This window comes from Mus pahari, chromosome 21 (genome assembly GCF_900095145.1).
Source record: "Mus pahari chromosome 21, PAHARI_EIJ_v1.1, whole genome shotgun sequence".
NCBI lineage: Eukaryota > Metazoa > Chordata > Mammalia > Rodentia > Muridae > Mus > Mus pahari.
Window position 1 is genome coordinate 50,055,459 of NC_034610.1, and position 23,871 is coordinate 50,079,329.

At 37.9% G+C, this 23,871-nt stretch overlaps 1 protein-coding gene across 1 annotated transcript in view; it reads right to left on the bottom strand.

The window, feature by feature from the left end:
- The window catches only part of Lama2 (laminin subunit alpha 2), a 454,349-nt gene that overhangs the window by 399,693 nt on the left and 30,785 nt on the right, over positions 1 to 23,871 (bottom strand). Inside the window, exon 4 of the mRNA XM_029532909.1 lies at positions 17,326 to 17,568. Within this exon, the coding sequence (XP_029388769.1) occupies positions 17,326 to 17,568 (243 nt within the window). The remainder of the gene's footprint in view (positions 1 to 17,325; positions 17,569 to 23,871) is intronic.

Consider the following 23,871-nt stretch of genomic DNA (forward strand, 5'->3'; position numbering starts at 1 on the left):
TTACCTCAGATGAGCAACCAACCTCTATTTTAAATATTCTAGATATGTTTTCATTGTTTAATTGTATTGAAAGTATACTTTGCTTTATGGCACTCCATTTTTTCCCGTAAATTGAAATATATCAAGGGTTTTGTTCTCACTCTAACTGGTTGATTTTTGCGCTTTCCTTATTACCTTGTCTTCCTGACTTAAGAGAATATTCTTCACATCATCGGGAAAAGAATGAAAAATTAAGAATGCTCAAATGCTGATTTTCCTTAAAGGAGAATAATCAAAATTTTTGGAGAATAACATTCTGTTTCAGAATACACATATGAAATTGAAATCATATAGATCATTTTCCTAAACTCTGTTAACTCATGATCTGGGCGTAGTGGTGGGAATTACCATTTGGTCTGAAAATATAGAATAAGCATGTTCACTTTTTATGAGAGTGTTTTAATTAGTTGTATGAGAATTTTCTACAGTTGATTTTGCTCACATTTAACCTCTGTTTTCCCAATTCCCAGATATGTTCCCTCATTACTCAAAAAAATTCATGACTTTTGATCCTTTGAAGCAGAATAGTAATAGCATATATCTGTGAATGTGTAGCTTCACATTGGAGCTTGATTGACCTAACAGGGGCTACACTCTTACAGAAAACTACATCTCTTTCTCCAAATAGCTGTCAATCTCCAAAAACTCATCATTTGCCTAAGAATGAGACTTTACATCCAGCTCCCCTCATTGCAAATACATTTCTTAGTCTGTACCCCAAGAGCTTGGGATATGGGCATCTCCTAACTTTCCTATAACAAATAAAGACAGCTGCTACATTCCTTCCTTCCCTCCCACTTAAAGAGCAATAGGTAAGCAGACAAGATTCTATTTCAGCTCTCAAAACATTTGTTCCCTGGAAAACTTTATGCAAAGACCAAATTACTAATTATATGCATAGAATTCACTGGAGGTCAAGAAAAGAAGAAATCTTAAATTGTGTTCTGTAGCACATTGTTACAAACACTCATGCCAGTTTTTGTTTATCAAATCTGCACTTTGAGCCAGATACATTGTTTAAATAATCTCATTTAATACCACTGGCCTGGAAGACTTTTATCCTTACTTCAAATCTTGAAGTATGGAAGCTGACCTTTAGAGAGTTGCTCAAGGTTACAGAGTTACAGACTGCCAGGCCCAGAATCCAAACAAACCTGATCTCAAAGGCTCCTAACTTACATACACCACCTGTGACATCTCAATTGTCCCTGATGTACATATTTTAACTATTTATTCCAGGCCAAAAGATAACAGGCAAGAAAAAAAACTCATGTGATTTCAGATTAAACATGGTTTGTGATTCCTATGGAATTTTATACACTGTTACATTTGCTTAACCATGTCTTAATAACATCTGGGAAAATACATTTCTTCAAGAAGTAGTCTGCGTGCATCAGACAGTTAAAAAAATTTTCCACTCCAGATGTTCATATGAAAGTATCCAGATGTTACAAAATGATCATCCAGAAGGCCAGTGACAAAAGAAAACCAAACTGAGGAATAATTTCCAAAGAGAAATAAAAATAGAGACAGCAATTTGGTGATTGAGGTGAGGGGCTGCACAGTTGCAGAAGAGTGATTTTTACTCTGCTGTTTTTGTGCACGTGTACAGACAGATCTCTAAAAGGACCTGAGAGTATTGCTATGTTGTTTCCTATGTGGAAAAAAATAATACCCTTTTGAGGACAATGATAAGGGTCCACCAAAGCATATTTTACTGTACTGTTGTTTTTTTTTTGTTGTTGTTGTTGTTTTAAAGGGACACCTCTTAGGTACCTGAGATATATATAAAAATAATGTGCAAATAATTTTTGCCCATGAATACTCTTACATGCTGCCTAGATTACTGTCCAGAAGGAAAGCTTACCCCTTTACCACTGACTCTGCTGGGTTTTTGTGGGACATTAACAGTAAGTGAGTGAATGGCACACACAAATACTGCTAAAGTCTAGGGTTCTCTCCCTGTGGCTGACATAATGGAAACTGGACAGCTAGCTGCTTCATGACTGTCTAACTGGCTCCGCCTTCTATTTCTACACGTGACTTGAGAGAGATGGTAGTCTGCGCGAGATTCCCTACACACAACTATGTAACAATATAAACTGGGAGAAGTGAATGCTGGGATGAACCATGGTTCCCCTGTTCATGGAACTTAGCAGCTGTCAATGTGACTCCTACACAGAGATGACTGTAAAATACCTGATGTTCCATGGAAAGACAATGCCTACATAGAAACTTTAGACTACCTTTATAAAGCAAACACAAAAGTTGATTCATTGTCTGATCAAGTCTAATGAACAAACAAGCGGAGATGACATTTGTTCCTATTTCCGCAAATGTCCTTTCATACTTTCTCCTAGGGGATTTGTATGATTTATAAACACACCAATGGAAGCAGGAATTTCAATAGTTTTGAGTCTTTGGCTGTCCTTAATCATGCAGCCTTCTCACAGGGCTTGTTTACTTCCCTCTCTGCAGCTGTGAGTTTTGGACACAGTTGTACAGACCTTGATTTTCAAAATTACTTACAATCCCTCTTCCAGACTAGAATATATCTGAATGCTGTTTGGTTTGGCATATGTCATACTTTAAATCTATCTAACACTAGCTTACATCTATCCTATTATATATAAGTCCTTTATTTTAGAAAATAAAAATATCCTATTTATCCAGATTTGATATACTTCCATTTTTTTACTCTTAAAGGGCATGGAGACATCGCTTCCTTTCTGTGGAAACAAACATTGATTCACAGCAGCATCAGATCCCTCTTCTCATTCAGCCTTTGTTTCTTTTGCTGATAGAGATATCATCCGGCTGAAAATTACCCATTCTATTTTTAAAATGTCTGAAACCATCTCTTCCTCATGCCTGAGTGTGTGCCTTCAGCCAAAGGAGAGGTGACCTTGCTGGCTCCTCCTAGGTGGTCCCACAGAGACACCAGAGAGCCCTGGCAAGCTTTACAGCAGAGGCTCTGTAGGCAAGAAATTCAACAAAACTCCATGTGGGTGCGGGTAATGTTTCCCCTTGCTTATTTGTTTGATTGCTTTCTTGTTGTTTGATTATGCAAGCATATGTTCTTAACACAGAGGAATGTAAGAGGAAACACATTTGTAGATAGTGTTATAGTTGTATGACCATTATAGACATTGTTGCAAATCTGAATGGAATAGCCACTTCATACACATGATATGTGGAGTGTTTGTATGTGTATAGCTGGTATTTGTATATATGAGCCTGTGTGTGTAAGAAGTCTCTCTCTCTCTCTCTCTCGCTCTCTCTCTCGCTCTCTCTCTCGCTCTCTCTCTCACTCTCTCGCTCTCTCTCTCGCTCTCTCTCTAGCTCTCTTGCTCTCTCGCTCTCTCACTCTCTCTTGCTCTCTCGCTCTCTTTCTCTCTGTGTGTGTGTGCATGTTTCTATGTGATAGTTTCAGAATCAATCAAACATAGTTGAGAGAAACAGGAAGCACAAGTTCCATGAAGTGTGGGGCATTTTTGTGCAGATAACTGCTGTTTAATAACTTGAAAAGTATACTTTAAAATAATGCAGAAGGGCTTGAAAAGCATTCTGACACAAATCCCCACATACTCTTACCACTGAGTGCATTGTGATGTGTGCAACTGAACATACCATGCATTTGTACAATGGACAGCACAGTCTATTTATACCACATTACCAGAAACATGAGAAATGTGACATGCAAAGGCATTATGGCAGCCAAAAAGTCACTAGACATTAGGAACATTTCAGATCTACCACATTTTTCTAGATCAATTGACTTATGCTGTGATTGGATGTAGCATCTCTGTGTAGGTATGATGGCATTTAAATGGCTCACATAAAGATCTGGGATTCATTCAGTGTGTTGAATAGAATGTCTGAAGAGGAAGTCTCATAGGAAATCTCACAGCTCTGGATAGTCTAGCATTCATGTGAAGACAAAGCTGGGTGCTCTGCCAATCACTTTTCTCTCTACACCTGGGATCTCTATTCCTCTATCTCGTTTAGGTTCCCACCACTAAGAAAAATACTTAAGACTTACTTAGCATGGCAAGGAGATTACAGACGTGTTCTGGTAACTAGACAGGTTTGTCTATGACTTAGGACTCAAGTACCATACTAGGCTTGTTCAGTGAATTATTCAATGGCTATTCATCAGTGGAAAGGGTTATTAAGCCACTGGGAGGGGGGAGGATTCTGAAGCGTTGCACATCTAGCAATGGAGTCCATCACCATGAAGAATAAGCCCCTCCTTATGTGAGCATCACACGAAAACAAAAGCACAGTAAGAGTCAGCTTGTGACTTGGAAAAAAGCTTCAAATGCTTTGTCCCTCAGAGCCACAGCGACCACCCACTTCTATTTCAACAACATCTTCACTGAGACCATGGCATGAGGAAAAGAATTCTCAACCAATTTGTCTATGATTCACCAACATGAGTGGCTTTTTTCTTCTATTTTTTTTTCTTTCACAAAATCGCAACTTTAAAAATGGAATTCTGTCATTCTCAAATTCCCTTCCAGGTTAGTACAGAGAGCATCTTTACTCAACTTGTGCAGTAAAGAAATCATGTTGAGGGAAAGCAATTGCTAACAACAACACAGCCTACCTGCCTCTACTCAACCATGCAGTTCCTCAAACAAGTCCTTGCCATTCATATTCATTCATTCATTCATTCATTCATTCATTCTACCCCCTCTCTCCATGCCTCCCTCTATCATGTCTTTTCAGTACCTGGAAACTCTTTATCACCTCCCAAACTCTGAGATGATTTTTCTGATGCATTTCCTGTCTTATATTAAGCCTCTAAAAATAACACACTTAAATCTCTGTACCCAAGACAAAGTTGGGCATGCAGAGGGTTCTCATTTATTTGTTAAATGGAAAATAAAAGATAAACCTGTATCACACTATATTGTCTCATGATTGTTTCTTAACAATAGCAATCCATTTGTCAAATGTACTGACGCTGTATCAAGTCATATTTTAGGGCCCCTATCTTTTGAGTAAAACATTTGCTTAGAAGTGATAAAAATGTAAGCTGCTCTCCTGCAGCTAATTCAACATGAAACTTTATCTTGTTCTGAGATAACTGAGCACAACATAACAAATTGTGAGAATGAAAAGCATCAGCTTTTCATCCACGAAAATAATGTGCTGATAAGAAAGATGGAAAAATTAAACCACTGCTATGACTCTCTTTTCAAAAATACAGGATCCTTTTCTTGACATAATCTCTGAGAGTTATTACCAATAAAATCTTACAATATGATATACATCTTAAAAGTACTGCAGTGTCACTCTAAGGGGATATCAGGTTTAAAAATAGGTAAAATGTTGATTCAAACACGGCAGCTCTCAATCCTGATACAGTGAATGTCTACATGTGTGATCGTGTTACACATGTAGGGGAACTGCAATGAGCCCCTGGAAGTACAGATATGCAAATCCATGTTTTACAGTCTATGAAGCAAAACACAGGTCCAGACTCATTCATTGTAACTGATATTCTGTCAACATCCATATGTTCCCCACAGCATCTTAAGGAACCTACTTAGTCCTATGAAAGTACCATTTCTGACCTCGTCAGCTTCCCATGAATTAAAAAATCAGATTCGATATAACTGTTGTGAGCTTAGTAATCACTATGCCACTAATTCAGCCATAGAAAGGCCTTCATAAAACAATAGTGCAAACGATTGTTCAGCAGATTGTTCATTTGGTTCCCTTTCGATGACATAAGTGAAAATATTGTCTACAACTAAAGCTGTATTTAGGATGTTCATCTTTCCACAAATATTTCTATTCGGGTTTTTTTTTTTTTTTTTTTTTTTGCATGCATTACTTGAAACCACATGAAACTGCATTTTATAGACTAAAAATAGTCTACTATTGGCCATCTCCTGTGGCTGCACGGAACCGTGGGGCTGGGTTTAGAAGGCACAATTCAATAGGATAGAAAAATACGCCATTCCTGATGGATGAAGCTAAAAGCAACGTTGCGAAAGGAAATGTGGTTTCCCGAAAGTTGCAGCCTTGCCAGGTTTGCCAGGTATCTATCTCCCTTCACAAAACAGGGGTTGGGCTACCCACCGGGGGAGTGGAGGGTAAACTCTGTGCCTTGTGTACTCTGCTGGTAGCAAAATTCAGCAGTTATAAATTTATGTATTTCCAGTGAAAATATTTGGTTGCTGTCAGTCTGCTACGGTGCACACATATACATCCTCAGGCCAGAGCCTTCAGCAGAAGGTTTTTCTACACTGCTCAACTCTCAGCAGGGTGCCTGGTGAAGTTGATCCTGCTGTTTTCCTATGCTAGCTCATAAAGAGTAATCATAACCATTTGGCTCCTGGGTTACTTGTCTGGAGGACTTTTGATAGCAGCTCGAGTGTTGAAAGTTTCCCAATGGAGCAGAGCTTATTTGAATCGTTTCACGATCCTTTGTTGTATTTTCAAGCATACTTGGGCAATAAAGATTATCTTTCCTGTGTGAGACTGATTAATGGACATTCACATTACTGATGACAAGGATAATAATCATCTACCAACTCTCTTCCTTTGTTTCTTGGGAGTCATATTTTAACGGGGAGCCTTTAGGATTCTCTTGGTAATGTTGAATAGAGTTGATGAAATGACTTAACAAAGCCTGTATGACCTGTCAGTCATTCCAGCAGTGGCTTGCTTGCTCAGCAATTGAAAATTGATTTTAAATGTTATAAGATGGGTGAGCACTCAGAAGCAGAAGTGTACAGCGGTTGGAAGCCAGACCTGTAACATGTGGTCACAGACAGAGAAATGTAGACTGGCAAAGGATGGGCACTCCCAGCATATATTCCAGAAAATGCCACATACATAGGGAGATTTCTAGTTCTCCAAAAACATAGCATGAGCATTAAAATCAGACCCAAATGTTACACGTTTGCTACGAACCCTGGAAAAGTTTGTCAACTTCTCTATGTCACTTTTTACTCAGTTATAAATTAAGATGATTCTTTTATGGATGTTTCTGATTTTCCCAGGTAATTGAGACAGTAACCCCTAAATTTTACATCAAAAATCTCAAAAGTAATTGCTAAGTTTCAAATTGCATATTGATATTAGTTATTACTGATGTGATAAGATGTAATACTATGCTGCCTCATGCTGATGTGTCACTGTGTTCCTGCCCACTGGTCATTGAATAAACATCTCTTTCAAAAATAGTAAATAAGTCCTTAATGTAAGTAATGACCCAGGACACAAGAGCCATGGCATTGATGGTTCTAGTACAACATTATTGTTTACTGGTGTTGATCCTACCCTGCCTATTGATATACTTTATTATAGGCATGTGCCTATAATGAAAACCATAATATGCATATGGTTTCAGTGCTATTTATGGTTTCACACATCCCGTGGGCGTACTGAGCTGATTCTGGCCCTCTTGCAGACAAGCACACTGCATGAGACTGCTACATATATGAGTTTATACTTATAAATCCCTTAGATAACATATGTCATAAGAGTCATATGCTATAATTACTAGCTCTGTTAACATCTCTCTGGCCCTGAGCTAACTTCACATCAGCCCTTGAGATCCTCCTCTCTGCTTTTAGGTAGTTCATTCTTCATGGATATAAAGTTGCTTGCTTTGCTTTTCTTCCATACTGTTTTATAGTCCCCGACTGCCTTCACAGTTACTCCACAGAACAGTCCTACAGGGTCCTGCTTCTGGAAGCTCCCTGCTCTCCACCTAGGACAGTCTCTCTAAGATGGGGGATGGACTATAGTAACAAAGGAACTAAGAGAATCTTCTGTCATGTTATACAGGGTACATGGATAACATGCATTGCGATAAACTAGACCACCACTCTAGCATGAGAACAGCTGGACACATATTGTTACTTATCTCTGCACTTCCCATTGTTCCTTGCTGGAAGAACTACATCTGCCACATCAGGGGAAGTGAGAGCATGCAGTCAGTGCCACTGTGTCTCAGACCTACCACGTTCCTCCCTGTACAAACTGTAACATATCATGGTTTACTGTTTTATCGTTTGTTTCCAGGGGATGCTGGCAGTTCACCTCCATAACTGCTTCCTTGGATATTAATGTTATCTCTACAAGATTTGACCCTTGTCAGCCAGTTTCTCCAATCATCTTTATTTTCAAAGATACTGCATGAATTTAAGAGCACCTGTTGCTATTTTCTATGTACACCGTATCTAATGTGTATACATTAAAAATCAATGGACTAGCAAAAGAAAGGAAGAATCCAGTCTCCCTAACTTTATTTTTATCAGAAAGGTATATTTTGAAGCAAGCACAATAAATAAAATCTTAAATGAATGAAATATACTATCTATGTGAGTAACGCTTTAGAAAGAAAATATTTCACGTACTCTCTGTGTTTCTCAAAGGGTTTGATAATCTTCAGGGCAAGGTAGTAGTTCCATGTTATATGCAGTTGACCTGCCTGATGCTGCTTATTGTAATGTTTATATGGGTAAAGATATATAGAAACTCCAAGCAATTATTTACTTCAATGTCTGTTTCTAACAGATGGAATTTTTTAGTGCCCTCCTGCTTTTCCCTGAGGGAGCAATTCCAAGGTTCACATAGAAGGGAAAAATTCCTCCTTTCCATTTGCTCATTTTTATAAGAGTTCACATGAAATCATACTATGCTATAACAACATCACATCAAAGAAGAAACTCTGAGACTTTTTTTTAACATGCTGTGTTTGTGTCTTCTCTCCCTTGTAATTTTCAGTTCTAAGGACCATCATAGCATCAGGTGATGAAAAGAAAATGAAAAATATTCTGTCTTACTATATAAAATTCTGTCATATGAGAAATCAAAATAATATCAAATCTATAAATATGGTTTTCTAAAAGAAGTATCTTCAAGAATTAATGACGGTGTCTGTAGGGATTTTTATATCAGGTTGCCACATTTCAAAAGTAAACTCAAAGGGAATCTAAATTCCATTGAAATGAACTCCTGTGGGGTGGGAAGGGTTGTATTAATAAGCAAAGAATATCACTTGTAAATAACTTAAGGTCTCTGTATGAGGAAATTGATGCAACATCACCATGGATACCATGCATATTCAGTTATTTGGTCTAGTATCTATCCAAATACATTAAAAGTAATAATCCTAGCCACAGGACAAGAAAACTTCATTTTTCAATGAAAAAACATTTATTACAATTTTGATTTTAGAATCTCTAAAGTGTTACCACCCACACAGCCGTGCCCCTCAACCCTGTCAGTGTAATTCCTGTCTCCTGTGCCTCTTCAACCATCAATAACTGAGTAAGGCCAAGGCTAGGTATGCAGCTTTAAACCACCCAGAGACTCCAGTCACTGAATCTTACTAGCTTTCCTGAGAACAATATGCTTGTTATCTTTCTTCAGCTATAAATTACCAACACTCTTTCCTCAAGTGACCCATGACTCTGTTCCTCTTCAGGGGTTGAGGAAGCTGGAATTGTCTGGAAAGAAAGCCAGGAAGGAGAGAGTTCACAATCAGAGGCACTGGAATACATGTTCCAGGTTTAAAACATGCTTCCCATGTCCTTGTCATATGTATTAAATAAGTGAGAGGCTACCATTCCCAAAAAAATTCTTTAGGGAGTGATTTATGAGGTTTACAAGTGGATCTGACTTCTCAGTGATATCTCCATTGACAGCCCCTGTGAGGAGTTCTCGGGAGCTTACAGCAGCACCTATTTTCTGCAGGTGCAACACTCATGGTAGGAGTGTGACGCTCTGCAGCACACTGGGGAGGCATGTCTGCATATGGGTGCCCATTAGAGCTTTCTCCTGTGGCTGGACTCACAACTTAATGGAGACTCCCTGTGGTCTGCTGCCTTACAGCCTACAACTTCTATTACTGAATTCCAGATCCTTCTCTCTGACTAGAGGGAAGCAAACTCCTGCTGAGTCCTCTCAGCACTGATGATACAAAATTACCTTTTTCTAAAATTAAACTCCGAAGGCTTTTTTCCTCAGAACCTCCTATGGTTTTCAGCGGGGATAACAACACTCGGGTTATCTCCCCATGGTCATCCCTCTCCGTCCATGCCAAGCCCTAATATTTGATGTGCCAGTGTTATCACAGCTCACAGTGAGCTACTCTGCTCCCTTGGGATTCAAAACCAGCATGAAGAGCTAATCTCTTGGTAGTAGTTGAACCTTGTTATCTTGGGAACTTAGTGCAACCCTGAAGTTCCCTCACAGTGAAGCCACATGGTAAACGTTTTTGATCTCTTGAAACACATGTAGAGTGTGCTGGGAAAATTCAGAGAAGATAGTGTGTCGGGTGCTGAAGCAACAAAGTCCGAGAAAACAGTGGGCACGATGCAGCCGACAGGAAGGATGTCAGAGAGAGAACTCTGCAGTCATGGTTCCAGCAGAGGCAGTAGCCAGTACACATTCAGTGCATAGAGGCCAGACTAAATCTAGTCTTTACAAGATCAATGCTGAATCGACCTAGTTATCTTCTAACCCGATAACGGTGTATGATCTACCTGAAACAACATTTTAGAATATCTTGATGGTTTTGGGGTGTCTTTAAATGTCTCCAAAAAGGGACAGTGAAATAAACCTACACTCACTGAATTGGACCACTGGTCAGGAGAAGACAATTTTCTATTTATATTCTATTTTTAAACCTAAAAAAAGTTATATTGGTGCATTCTGATTAAGATGTTCTGATTTCATCAGGTCTTCTTTTCATTCGTGTGCTTTAAAATAATCTTTTTTTCTTAGTTATGACTTAATTTTATACTTAAAGGATATTATGACGGTCTGACTAAAATGAACATTCCGTGCTTAGCCAAAAAGCTGTACTTCAGGTTGTGGTGACTATTTAGACACTGCTTCCCTAAATAAAAAGTTATCTAGAAGAATAATTTTATGAATGAATAAAAAAATGTATAAAAGTACACATTGAATTAAATATGAGGACCAAGAGAAAACTGTTCCTTCCATGATAATCTTCCCCCAGACCAGGTCAATTTAATTTTTAGACATTAGGCAAGTCCAAAGTGAATAATAGTCTACAAAATATTTTTTTCAATGGCTCTTAAAATTGTCACAGATTAGAGGTTGTGAAAGAAACACAGTTATAGATTTAATGTTTTCTCTAAAATTAGATTCAAGAAGAGAAATACAGACACTAATGGAAAAATTAACAATATCTGAATAAAGCCACTACTTTGGTTCATAATTATGTAACAATGAAGGTTGACTATTTGACAAATGCATTGTGTAAGACATCATCTGTAGCAATAGCAGTGAGAAAATATCTCATGAATCTCTGCATCTTATAATTATGTAAATTTACCAAAATTCCAAAATGTAAAACTACCTATATGACTTTGATTCTGTTTCTAGAAAGTTTAATAACCAGAGCCAACACTTCCAATGACAAATACCAACCAAATGACAGAATACAGCATAATATCCATTTAAAGCCATTTAAGAGCTATAAGAGGACAGAAATTAATGTCTAGAGAGGCCTTGGTGCACTGTGACAGATCTATTCCTGTGGTGTGTTCCTGTCCCAAAGACATGGCTGAGAAAACTAAAAAATGCTTTAGACAACCATGCTGTATTAATTGAGCAAAAGTTAGATTCTGAAATTTGAAGGATTATGGTTTAGTAAATTCCATGTATATTGGTTTGAACTCCAAAGACAGGAAATTAAGGAGTGTAATTGGGATTAACACAACTGTATCAGGTTCCTCAGAGCTTTACTCTGAGTGTCCCAGGAACTCAAATCTGTAAATTGTTTTAAAAGGATCAAGATTGTTATGGCATTGCAGAAACATCAGAAAATTCCCACAAGATGCTCACATTCCAATTCTTCAATTATTTCACACTGTTCAAATACAAATATGCTATTCAAAGTAATCATGAATATGTGGATATACAGCATAAAATAGCATGAGCTAGTAATTGGTCAACAAAATATTTCTACAAATGTTGGTCACTTAGTTTTCAAACAAAATTTCAAGAAATTATAACTTTGTATTGAAATAAAGACACAATGCTGATAGGCAACACATTCAACACAAATTATATTATTAAATTAATATTTTATTTATTTTTAAATATGAGTATCATATGGGTCTTAATAGAACACAGAGGTCATCAGACCTCTTGATGCTGGAGTTATAGGAAGCTATGAGCTGACCCAGGTGCTGGGAGTTGAATGTAACTCCTGTTTAAGAACAGTCTGTTCTCTTAACCACTGGCATCATAAAATGAATGTTTAATAAATATAAAATCCCAATGGAAAACTAGAAACCCTAAACTTCTACTTGAAAATGAACCAGAGAAATTCTGGAAATTATAAATTACTGTAAACACAATTGGAGTTCTGTAAACAGTTTCAATGGATTTTACATAGCTCTGGGAAGAATTTAATACACTAAAAATAGGCCATATTAAAATATTCACACAAATATACAAAAGGAAAAATGGACAAAAAGTGCCCAAGAGAGAGACACAAGTAGAAAATGTATAGTGACAAGCATGTTCTAATTTATTTTTAATTGGGATTACAGGAGAAAGACTGAAAGAAACAATACTGGTGGCACTACACACTACTGAACTATTACTTGAACTGACTAAAGACATCATTTTGTAGATGTATAATACAAAATGATATTGGAATCTCAAAAAAGGAATTGCTATAACCCAGTGCAGCACTTCCCAACAGAGTTCTGCAAGGTCAAGGGTGCCCTAATTGGTGGAAGCCAGTGTGGTAGTGACTCGTCATGCATACCTACTGGGTGGAAGCCAGTGTGGTAGTGACTTGTCATGCATACCTACTGGACACTCAGGATGTGAGTAGTGCAACTGACTAACCAAATTCTAATACAACTTGAAAAAGCATAGATTGATTTAAATAACTGTAAATGCCTATTGCCTTTTGAAACATGAAGTTGCATCTTCATAACCATACTGCTGTAAAGCAAAGGTGAATATAAATACCTCTAACGAAATCAATGAAAAGACACCTTGAGGAACACACTTTGGGTAGCTCTGTTCTCTATAGAAGCAACAGAACTCAGAAAATAATAAAATATATTAAAAAAAAAACTAATGGTTACATTCTTAAGATCTTCTCTGTAATAACATATCCCATAGTAATTTCTATTGGGTATTTGTTTAACACAGAAATCTCATGAAGATGAACTAATATGTTGGCCTTGAAATGTAAAATTATATTCTCAAAGTACTTTTCCAACTCCTCTGTGGGTAGCAGTGGACCACCCACTCTGCCTATTTCCCTTGTAGCCCTTTTATCATTGTATTTTATTTACTAGTTAATGTATTTTTTTCTCTTACTGAACTGTCACTTCTATTAGTATTTTAAACACAAACATCTAAAATTACATTTTACATTCTATACAAAAGTGAACCATTTTATAAGTAAAAGCCAATACAAAAGACAAAGGTCCTTCGTAGTCACTAGACGTGGAATTAGGGTGGGCATTGTCAAAAAGTTTTAGAATATCCTGAAATGTTACATAATTTCATGTAACATGAAACATGAAAGGAACATGAGCCAGTAATAGGAGGTGAGGACTATGGATACTTGTTTATGAAAATGTCACAGTGAAACTTATTTGCTATGTTGATTTAGAAAATCAAAATTATGTTGCATTAAAACACAAATACGCTTGGAAATCTTGAGTTAAACCACATTGACCAAAACAATTCAATGCCTTCAAGATGATGTGATTTAGTCAAGGACCTATAAAGACCTGGCCTCTAGTAAGAACCTTTGCTTCTGTGGTTGTGTTTCAGACCATGAGGTGTCAGAACCAGGCTTCTTTCTAGTAAGAGATCTTCATTTCTTTCTAGAAAGTAGCATATTTCACAAAGGAAACATGATGAGAAAGTCTAGGAGCAGCCTGGATTTAAGTCTCGCTCTGAAATCCTATCATGCTATTGTGACTATTTTGGATAACTCTCTATTCCATATTGCAGCTTTGTCCCTATGAGCACAAAGCAACTTCAGGACATCACGGGGAAATCAGAATTACCTGGCTTAGGCCTTGTCATGAGTGGCGATATGGAGAGTTGTCTTCCAGCAAAGCAGTTGCCACCTTTGTTGGATCAACTACGCCTGCTTGCAAACCATTTTCACCCTCGGGCTTCCTGACTATAGACATTCTCCTTGAAGGAGGGAATAAGGAAAGACAGTGGACCCTCTCCTGAGAGTCTGGCTACTTCTGACCTTTTGCGTGCAGTTACATCTTACCTGTATGTTGCTTCATGGTCCTAAGCATGTGTTGTGATAAACTACATCGTGGGGCATATTAATTGAAAGGGGTTCAGTCTATAGGGAAAACCATCTTGCCTCTTGAGTGAAACTTTCCAATGTGGAAGACTCTGCTGCTACAGTTTCCTCCCATGCTTCTGGGAGCAACCTCTCATCCATGATCTGCTGATGTGTATATGTCTTTTATTCTCAGATCCAAAAATAGCTCCTGGGCAGGTGTGTATGCACAATCTGACTGAAGCACAAAGCCGTGTAATAAACTCATTGCTACAGATGGACTCACTTTTTTGGTTGGTCCTGATGATCTTAAGAAGAAGAAAGAGATGTTGTCCCTTCCTCTGTCCTTCTACTAAGGGAGTCCTCTAACATCTCAGTGGATGTTGTCTTAGCATGTAACATGTTGAAGAAAGAAATGAGCATGATCTGTGAATCCTAGATTTCATGAGAAAAATCACATAATGTATAATACTCATGTCACTTAAGAAGAGTTGTCGAAATGAAGGAAACTAATGAGAAAAATGTGAGATTAGTAGACAGTGGTAATGAGACAGTGAGGGATATGTTCAAAGAATATTCTAGATTTGTATGATGCCTCTATAACCCCACCCCCATCTTAGTTAGGGTTTTACTGCGTTGAGCATATACCATGACCAAGGCAAGTCTTATAAAGGACAACATTTAATTAGAGCTGGCTTACAGGTTCAGAGGTTCAGTCTATTATCATCAAGGCAGGAGCATGGCAGCATCCAGGCCGGCATGGTGCAGGCAAAGCTGAGAGATCTACACTGTTTTATGTAGGCCGCTAATAGAATACTGGCTTCTAGGCAGCTAGGATGAGGGTATTAAAGCCTGCTCCCACAGTGATACACCTACTCCAACAAGGCCACACCTCCAAATAGTGCCACTCTCTGTTCCAAGCATATACAAACCATCACACACACCAAAAAAACAAAACAAAACAAAACAAACAAACAAACAAAAACCCTAGAAATTAAACAAAACAAACAAGCAAACAAGCATTTTCATTTGTTCTCGACGGCAGGCTGAATTGATCAAAATGTCCAAAAAACCATTCGTAATGCAAAGAGAGCAGGAAGAGGAGCTCACATAAGTGCACATTACATATCTACCTAGGTATACTTTATATTGTTTGACCAACTTCTGAACTGGACCATTTCTTAAATAGTAAAGAGTGGTTTAGACTATTAGATAATAAAAAAAATACAGTAAAATTCAACTCACATACATTGATTCTCTCTGTATACTCTGCTACTCTCTCTTTTGTACAAGCTGTCCATGAATTGGCTACCTATCGGCACAAAGACGGTTGAGCAGCTGTTTGACACCCTGTCAATTCTCAGATTGAGATCTTTGTTGTATGTATCATCTGCATCTCCATAACCATTACTTTTTAAACATTTCGGATTTGAGACAGAGTAAGGGTTCTGTTTTGAATTTGTAGAATTAAATTGCCAAAGCAGAGTCTGGTCAACTTCTGTCAAAAGTTAAACTTCTTCATCCAAGGTAATTAAAGGCAATCTAGATTGGCTACAATCCTTTGGATATTAAGAACAGAATGTGGGTTTTCTGGAAATGTGTATACAAGAAGGTATGATCTTTGGGTACTGGACTGGGGCGAGAATATCGGAAAGGGGGTACAGAATGTCTCCCACCAAGAAATATTTCTGTTTTGACCTTGTGGTTCTGACAAAATGATATGCATTCAGTAGAAAGATATGTTCAGTGTGGATCTTTTCCCAGGCTAGTGCTATAGCTGTGAAGCCACTAGCCCTAGCTTCAGCTCTCTGTCAGCTCAGGGCCCAGTGAGAGCCAATGAGCACTCTGCAGCAGGATGCATTGATGGATGTGCAAGTGCACTGTGGGTTGGTGGTGGAAGATTGTGTTTCCACATCTCATGTCTCTGAGTCACTCACCTGTGTCTCTGGCTGTCATACATCCACACGGTTTTAGTTTTGATGGAGTCTATATCAAATTGAAGGAGCTACTCAACTCTATGTTTTAAAATGGGATTAAATATATTTGCTCAAGCCAGACTATTCTGAGCATATGTAAGGTAGGTTACAGAAAACTAATATGTCTGGTAGGTTGGTCCACTAAGTTCATTCAACACTTAATGAAATTTTTATCTTGTGATGGATGCTTTAAGTGCAATATGTTGGTTGCTCATGCTCACAAGTTCATTTGGTCAAAAGCAAATGCATTAAACATCTCTAGGTTTCCCAATTTATGGACTAAGGGCCAAAGAATTTAAGCACATGGACTGAGAACACACAGCTAGCATCAGGTCTTAACTTGGTTCGGGGGCTAAATCTAATGAATAAAAAGTAGAATATTATCTCCAGGACCACAACCAAAGCAGAACAAAACAAAAACAACAACAACAAAAAAACCTAAAGAGCAACCAAACACTCCTGAATTATGCATGCATATAATTAAGAAATTATGTATGCATACATATAATTAAGGGCGTAAGCACCTGTACGTGATCATCCAGGAAGCCTTCACCAAAGAGATCATATCACACTATAGCCCTCCATGGTGAAAGCAGAAATGCATACAAACCAGACATGATGTCTTATTTGGTTTATGTTCATACTTTGGGGTTTATTGTTGTTGTTGCTTAGTTGGTTGTTTTTCTTTTTATTTCCAAACCCTTTCTTTGTCTCTATCCTGAGATTGTGCATACTGTACAGCTTTCATTAGTTCTCTGGCCTCTAGCAGCTGTCATTATTGGAAAGTCTCTTTGGCAGTGAAATTGATGTATAGCTTCAAAGTTAAACCCATTTCCTCATCTCTGATCTTGGAGAGCAGAGACACATGAAGACGTTTAACATTCTAATCACCTCAGGTTTTCTTTTTTATCTAATAACACATTTAAATTGACTTCTGTTAGATTCCATTTTCACACATCAGTTACTGACACATTCATGTCTTTGTGACAGAGCTATTTTACAGTACCCAATGCGGCTTTTCGATCTTACCTCTCCATTTTCTAAAGGGTGGATCTTGGAATAAAATGAAGTGCAGATGACCTCATCATCTTTGGCATAGGATGGTGGTCCAGTGCGGGGGTAGATATTGTAGAGGGTCAGGCACTCCGTGTCTGTCACCGCATGATACTGCCAGGGTTTGTACTCCACATCATCCAGGGAACGTTCTAAAATCCAGTTTCCAGGCCGAGGGGAATTGGCTGCTTTCACAATGACGTAGGCAATCTGGAACACCTGATGATGGGTGACAACAGGATCACTCTGAGTTCCACCAAGCTCTCTCTCAGTCATTCCAAATAGAAAGATGGCTACTGTCTAAGACTTCATTTCGTCTTTAGTTTATTACTCAGTTGTGTTCTGCAAAAATGATTTTAGTATTGCACGTTCACTTTTTGCCGACACAAGCTGTTTCATTGTGACAACGGTGACTGAAAGCAATGAGATAAGAGTAGACTTGAGTCCTCCAACAGCTCAGTAGCAGTGTCTCACCCAGTTATTAAAGGTCTCTATGGCATCAGCATGCAAAACACTGCACACCAATTTTCTCAACCTCATAGTTAAGAAAAAAAAAACTGTGCTCAAACTAAAACATGCTTATTTAAATACACTTCATCCTCAAACATGGAGACCTCATGTACAACACCTAAAACAGCATAACACGTCAGAGGAACATTCCTGTGCTCAAATCATAGGTCCAGCATTAGTGCAAACCTAGGAAGATTATTTTTTTCCTACCTGAATTAAAATCAAGAATAAGTACATCTCCCATGATGCCACTGTATTAAATGGAATATTACAAAAAATATACCTGAAAAAAAGCACTTGGCAAGAGATATCTAATAAATGTGGCGTCCTCTGCATCTCCACATAGAAAATACAAAGTTTAAATTCCAATGTTATGTAACAAGTAAATGAAACTGTAACATATTAAATGGGCATTTCTGTGATTTCTCTTTATAAGAAGTAAACCCATAAAGTCAGGGAAGAAAGGAAGTGACGTCATTGCTATAATTTGAGAGAGTAAACTCAGCCAACAGAGGGCAGTGAAAGCAGTGACCTACCTTCAAATCCGCATGCAATTTAGTGAAGAGAGGAAGAGGAAGAGAAAGAGAGATCTAATTGTATGTGAAAATTTAGATATGCCTGCAACGCAATCTGAAAGTCTAAAATAATAATGTCCAACTATTATAAGTGGTATTTTGTGTAGTATTCTAGGCAGAAATATAGATACAACCTAGGTTAAAAAAAAAAAAGTAACATCCCCCTAGAATGGAAATTTTAGGCCATGAAAAGTAACAATAAAGCCATAAAATCATGCATAGATTTATAAATCCTATACCATATAGGGATCTTGACAGCAATAAGGTCTAGATGATTCAGTCACTAATGGGGATAATCCAAATGATGATTCTACCAACATTGTGATTAAATGCCCTACCGTGTCATAGGAAACCTGAAAGGAATATTCTAGAGGAACTGTCGTCACCATTAGAATTCGATGAATTCACGTACAGTACCTGTGTAATGCTTACAGATCATTTTTAAATTTAAAAATGTTATATTTTACAGAAGGGACAATTTGGGACACAGCTGTTTCTGGAAGATGTTTCCTTGAAGGTGAACACATCATGTATTGTGAGATGAAAACAATCCCTTAAATGATTGAAATTAGATCTAGGATTTACTGGCTATGCAAAGTTGTAGGAAAGCCGCCTGCTAAAATGCTGAATTCATTCCGCTAGTAAATCACAGTTGCTCATCCATTTAAGGCTTTCTTTTTTGGGGGCATCAGACTAAACCCAGAAAAATAAGAAATAGCTCAGACATATACTGTGTTCAGAAAGGGCTTTCTGTTCTAGTGAGACACATAAATGGGAAATATTCATGAGTTCCTCTCTCTCTCTCTCTTTCTCTCTCTCTCTCTCTCTCTCTCTCTCTCTCTCTCTCTCTCTCTCTCTCTCTCTCTCTCCCCCAACCTTTGTGTGTGTGTGTGTGTGTGTGTGTGTGTGTGTGTGTGTGTGTGTGTGTGACTGTGTGCATGCTCAACAATGATTCTGGAATCTTCCTTGACTATTCTCTTCCCAATTCATTAAGGCAGAAGATTTCACTGGACCCAGAGCTTGCCAATATGGCTAATCTGGAGGAATCACTTTGTATTGTATCTCCTTCAAAATTATGGAATTATAATCAGACTACAATACCCACCCACATTGAACTTCAACATCAGAGATACACACATCTATGTATGCACATGTAAATATTTGAAAATATTTACATGTTTGAGACATGATGTTCATGATCATGTTAAAGCCATTTACTTTAAAATGAGAAATGGAAGAGAGGTAGAACATTAGGACTGTTTATTCATCCGTGTATCCTGTTATGTTACTAGTATTAACACATGTGTATTTCTTACCAACAAAGTTATTGTTATTACTATTTTATGGCACAACTTTACTGCAGAGCCTCTCACACACTAGGGGAACACGCTACCATGCGGATGAGTCTCTAGCCTTAGTTCCATTTGTTCTAACTTTGCCTGGCTTGCCTAGAACTTGTGATTCTTCTACCTCCACTTCAGTGTATACTTACACTAGCTTCCTGTGAATCCGGTTGATCATACTCCATTATCCATAGTATTTGCTGTTTCTGAAATTTTAGGCATTGTTCTTAAGGAATTATCTCCATCTAAGTAGATCCCAGTCAACAGTCTGTCACATGGATTCCTTATGAGGAAATGTGTTGAATGTATCAACTGATCCCTCGTGAGGAAGATAAAGGGAAACTGGACTGTTCCACTCAGTTATGAAATAGACTCCTTGTAGCTGTCTGTCTTCCCAAGGCAACCCTGGTAGACCTTAAAACAATAAGAAAGGAGAGCACCTAAATTATGAGTACCCAGAGGACTCGGTTCTGGCTGTTACAGCTCTACAAATGGTGTAGATTTTACTACAATATCTTGAGGTAGTGTGTATTCAGCATTTATTATATGTAGCCGAATGATCAAAATCACTGTAGCATCTTTGGTTCTTCTTTTAGTTTATCTGTGGCTATTTCTGTTTGCAAGGGCTTACATGACTTGGTTGGGAGCAAGGCATCCATTTCTCTTCTGCTCAACTTATTCAGCCTTGCTGGCCTAGGAAAAGTAAGCAAATCCTTTAACATTCCACCTCGTAGTATTTCTTTTCCAAAGACGACCCAAGGAAAAGATGGTGAGATAATGACCCCAACATTCTGGCTACTCTTTAGAGTAGAGCGTTGCAGGTATATTTGAGTTGGTATCTTTCCTTCTAGGAAAAAAAGAATGTGCAGAGATAGTTTTTAAAGATATACAAAAATAAAAGATAACCAAACATGTTAGATAGCACAGTTAGTCCATAAGAAAAATAAGGACACACTGGGGTTATAGATAAGGAAGTTTGTTTAGAAAGCAGCCCAGAGAGCAGATAGAGGAACAGGCCAGCTTCTCGTGGAAATGTGATATAGATTTATGATTCCAGAGCATCTGTGTTGGCTCTGCAATAATAGATGAAATCTTTTTTAACAAAGTATCTCAGAGCTTCATTCTACAATTCAATATAACAGTCAGCATTAAGTGCCTTGAAAAAGAAGTCCCTGCATTTTACAATATCAAAAGAGCGCCATTTCCAAACAATAGCCTTCTTTCATTTGTTTTCTATGGATCCTTCTCTATCCCATGCAACATTAATTAAGTTTGTTGGCATGTACTATTATGAATAAACTTCTTAAAGTGTTGTAAATAAATAGCATTATTGAAAACCACAATGAATGGAAGCATTCTTTGAAGGCTTCAGAGAATGGATGTGAAAATTTTAAGAGATTTTCTAAGTACTCCACATTTTCAATGCCTCAAATACAGTAACTCTTTAATGTTGTCTATGCTATTTTTATTAACTGTCTCTTGTGTTCTATGTATTTAGACTCCTTAAAATCAGGAGAATGAATACCTTATTCCTGATAAATATAGGCACAATCTGTTACTGTGTAAAGCCGTAGCCAAGGAAGGCAAGCATCTCACTGTAAGACCTACTAAGACCCCCCCCAGGCTTCAATGACCATAGACTAATATGATATGCAAGTGGTTTTTATTTGTTGATGGGCTATTATTCTTGTTCTTGTTTTTGTTTCACTTGCTATTTTGGTGGGAAGATTTTTTTAAAAAAACTTAGTGCCTGTAAAAATATTTATAATCAATTTTAAAATGAAAACAATTAGCTGAAATTTGACTGAGCAAAGGGAGCCTTCTAGTTTTAACTATGCCTACTGTCCCTTCACATAGAAGACAATCCTGCAGTTGCCTCAACTGCTGCAGTGTTGAATTAGAGGTTTCATCTCCAATAATTGGTCTAATTGCGATATTGAGAATGGAGTATTCATTTGGCATGAATTTGAAGAAAGGGGTTCTGCCAAAAGGTTGTTTCCATGAAAGATTTTTCCACGCCATGGTTAAAATAATGCAATATTTTATAACCCTGCCTCATGTAAGCAACCTGAGAGCTTGGAGTCCTTCAGGTCCTGCTGCACTGAGGGCTCTCACAAACGAGAATGTCTGGGTGGCACTTAGGACCAACTCCAATCTAACTGTAGCTGAGTGTTCTAACATCGGTTTCTAGAACACTTAGGATTTTCCCTTCTTCAGGTACCTTGATCTTCAAAAGGATGCTACCAAAATGTATTGTGTTTGAATGTTTTGGAGATTTTTAGTGACACTGGTATACAGTTAGAAGGTCAGGGCAAGGAATGTAAAGATGGCTTGACAGTTAAGAGTGTCTATTTTGTAATCAGGTCAACATTCTCATCCTAGTCTCACAAAACAACCCAGATATCAAGCAAATGCTGTATGAAGAGCTTTGACCCCCTCTTCTGGCTTCCATATACATGAACCCACACCCCCCAACACACACACACACACACACACACACACACACATGCATACACATATATGCATGCACAAATATACACACATATACACACACAAACATACACATTCACACACATGCAAACACATGTACAGGCACATACACACATGTACGCACATGGACACACATGTGTGTACACAAATGCACACAGATGCCCAATGCATTCATGCACACATGCACTTGTCCACGCATACAATTGTGCATACAAGCATGCAAATACACACATGAACACACATGTGCACACATGCACGCACGCACACACAAGAAACTGTATGTTGTGATTTTTTTCTATAAAGAAATAGGATGAATATGATTCCTTACAAATGAAACAGAGCCTTCTTTTTAAACTCTTCACAATGGGCAAACAAATTGGTGAAGGCCTTTGGCTCTAAGAAGCAGTGTCCTCAGGCAGGACTTGACCCAACTCCCTCTCCTTTGAGTTGTCTTCCCTTGTTGCTTATGAGGCTAGCAGGTGGCCATCTAATTTCTGTGTTATTTTATACGCTACCTCCTTCCCTGCACTGCTAACGGAACTGTAGCCGGTAGTGGCTAGCAGGAATCCCCGCAGTATTCTGAGATCTGCTTTTGTCCAAGCTATGAATTTTAACATTTCTCACAGCTGTGACATAATCTCAACAGTACAACAGCTATACTTTGAAAGCCCATTTGCATTCTTTGCTTTGAAATGGGCCATGATGCAAATTGTGCCATTTGTCCATCTCGTTTTAAAGTGATGAGAGTGATCTAATATCCAGATCAGAAAGGGTTATCCAAAGTATGAATGTTCAAGCTTAGGGAAGAATTTGAGATGTTCACAGCAATACCTATTTTCTTTGCTCGAGTTGACGGACACAGTTCATGTGACTATTAGTTGTTTTCTTCTACAACTATTAAAGAACAATTACGAAACAAAACAAAATTCCAATAACAGCAAAGAGAGGTGAATGCGGAGAGCTTGGTCTTTTCCTGGAAGATTCATAAATATTGCTGAAGGAGAACAGAGGTCATAGCTCAGTGACCTCAGTCTGACTGTGGCTGCTCCGACAGTCCAGAGCCTTGTACACAAAGCACTGGTAGAAGTTGGAGCATGGTGTGAGATGAAGGGATGAAACACTTGGCATGTTTTTGTACAAGGAAGATGTTCATAATACTTTTCTCCTACCTATAGCACATATAACCAGGTTCTTATTCTATACATGACTTAGTTATCTAAGAAAAATTATACCACATTTCTCTAAAAAAGAGGTTAGTATGTATGTGCTGATAATGGCAATGCTAAATTATAATTTAAGTTAGACACCAAGTTTAAAAGGTTTTAAATGAAGCTTTAAACTTAAAAACAAAAATTAACCTTAAAACATCCACAGTCATTACATTCTAAGTGAGTTGTATATCTATGCATTTATTTCATCCAGGAAAGCCCTAATGATAGCAGAGGGTTTCAGAAATATATACTGGCTCATACTTTCAGTCTTTAAGCAGATTCATTTCAAATAATTCCACGTACTAAAATGACTTGTAACTGTCACTCTGTTATACTGAGTTAGGCCACTTTATCCTACCCCACCCCCTCCTGCCAATACATTAGCATTGCTGA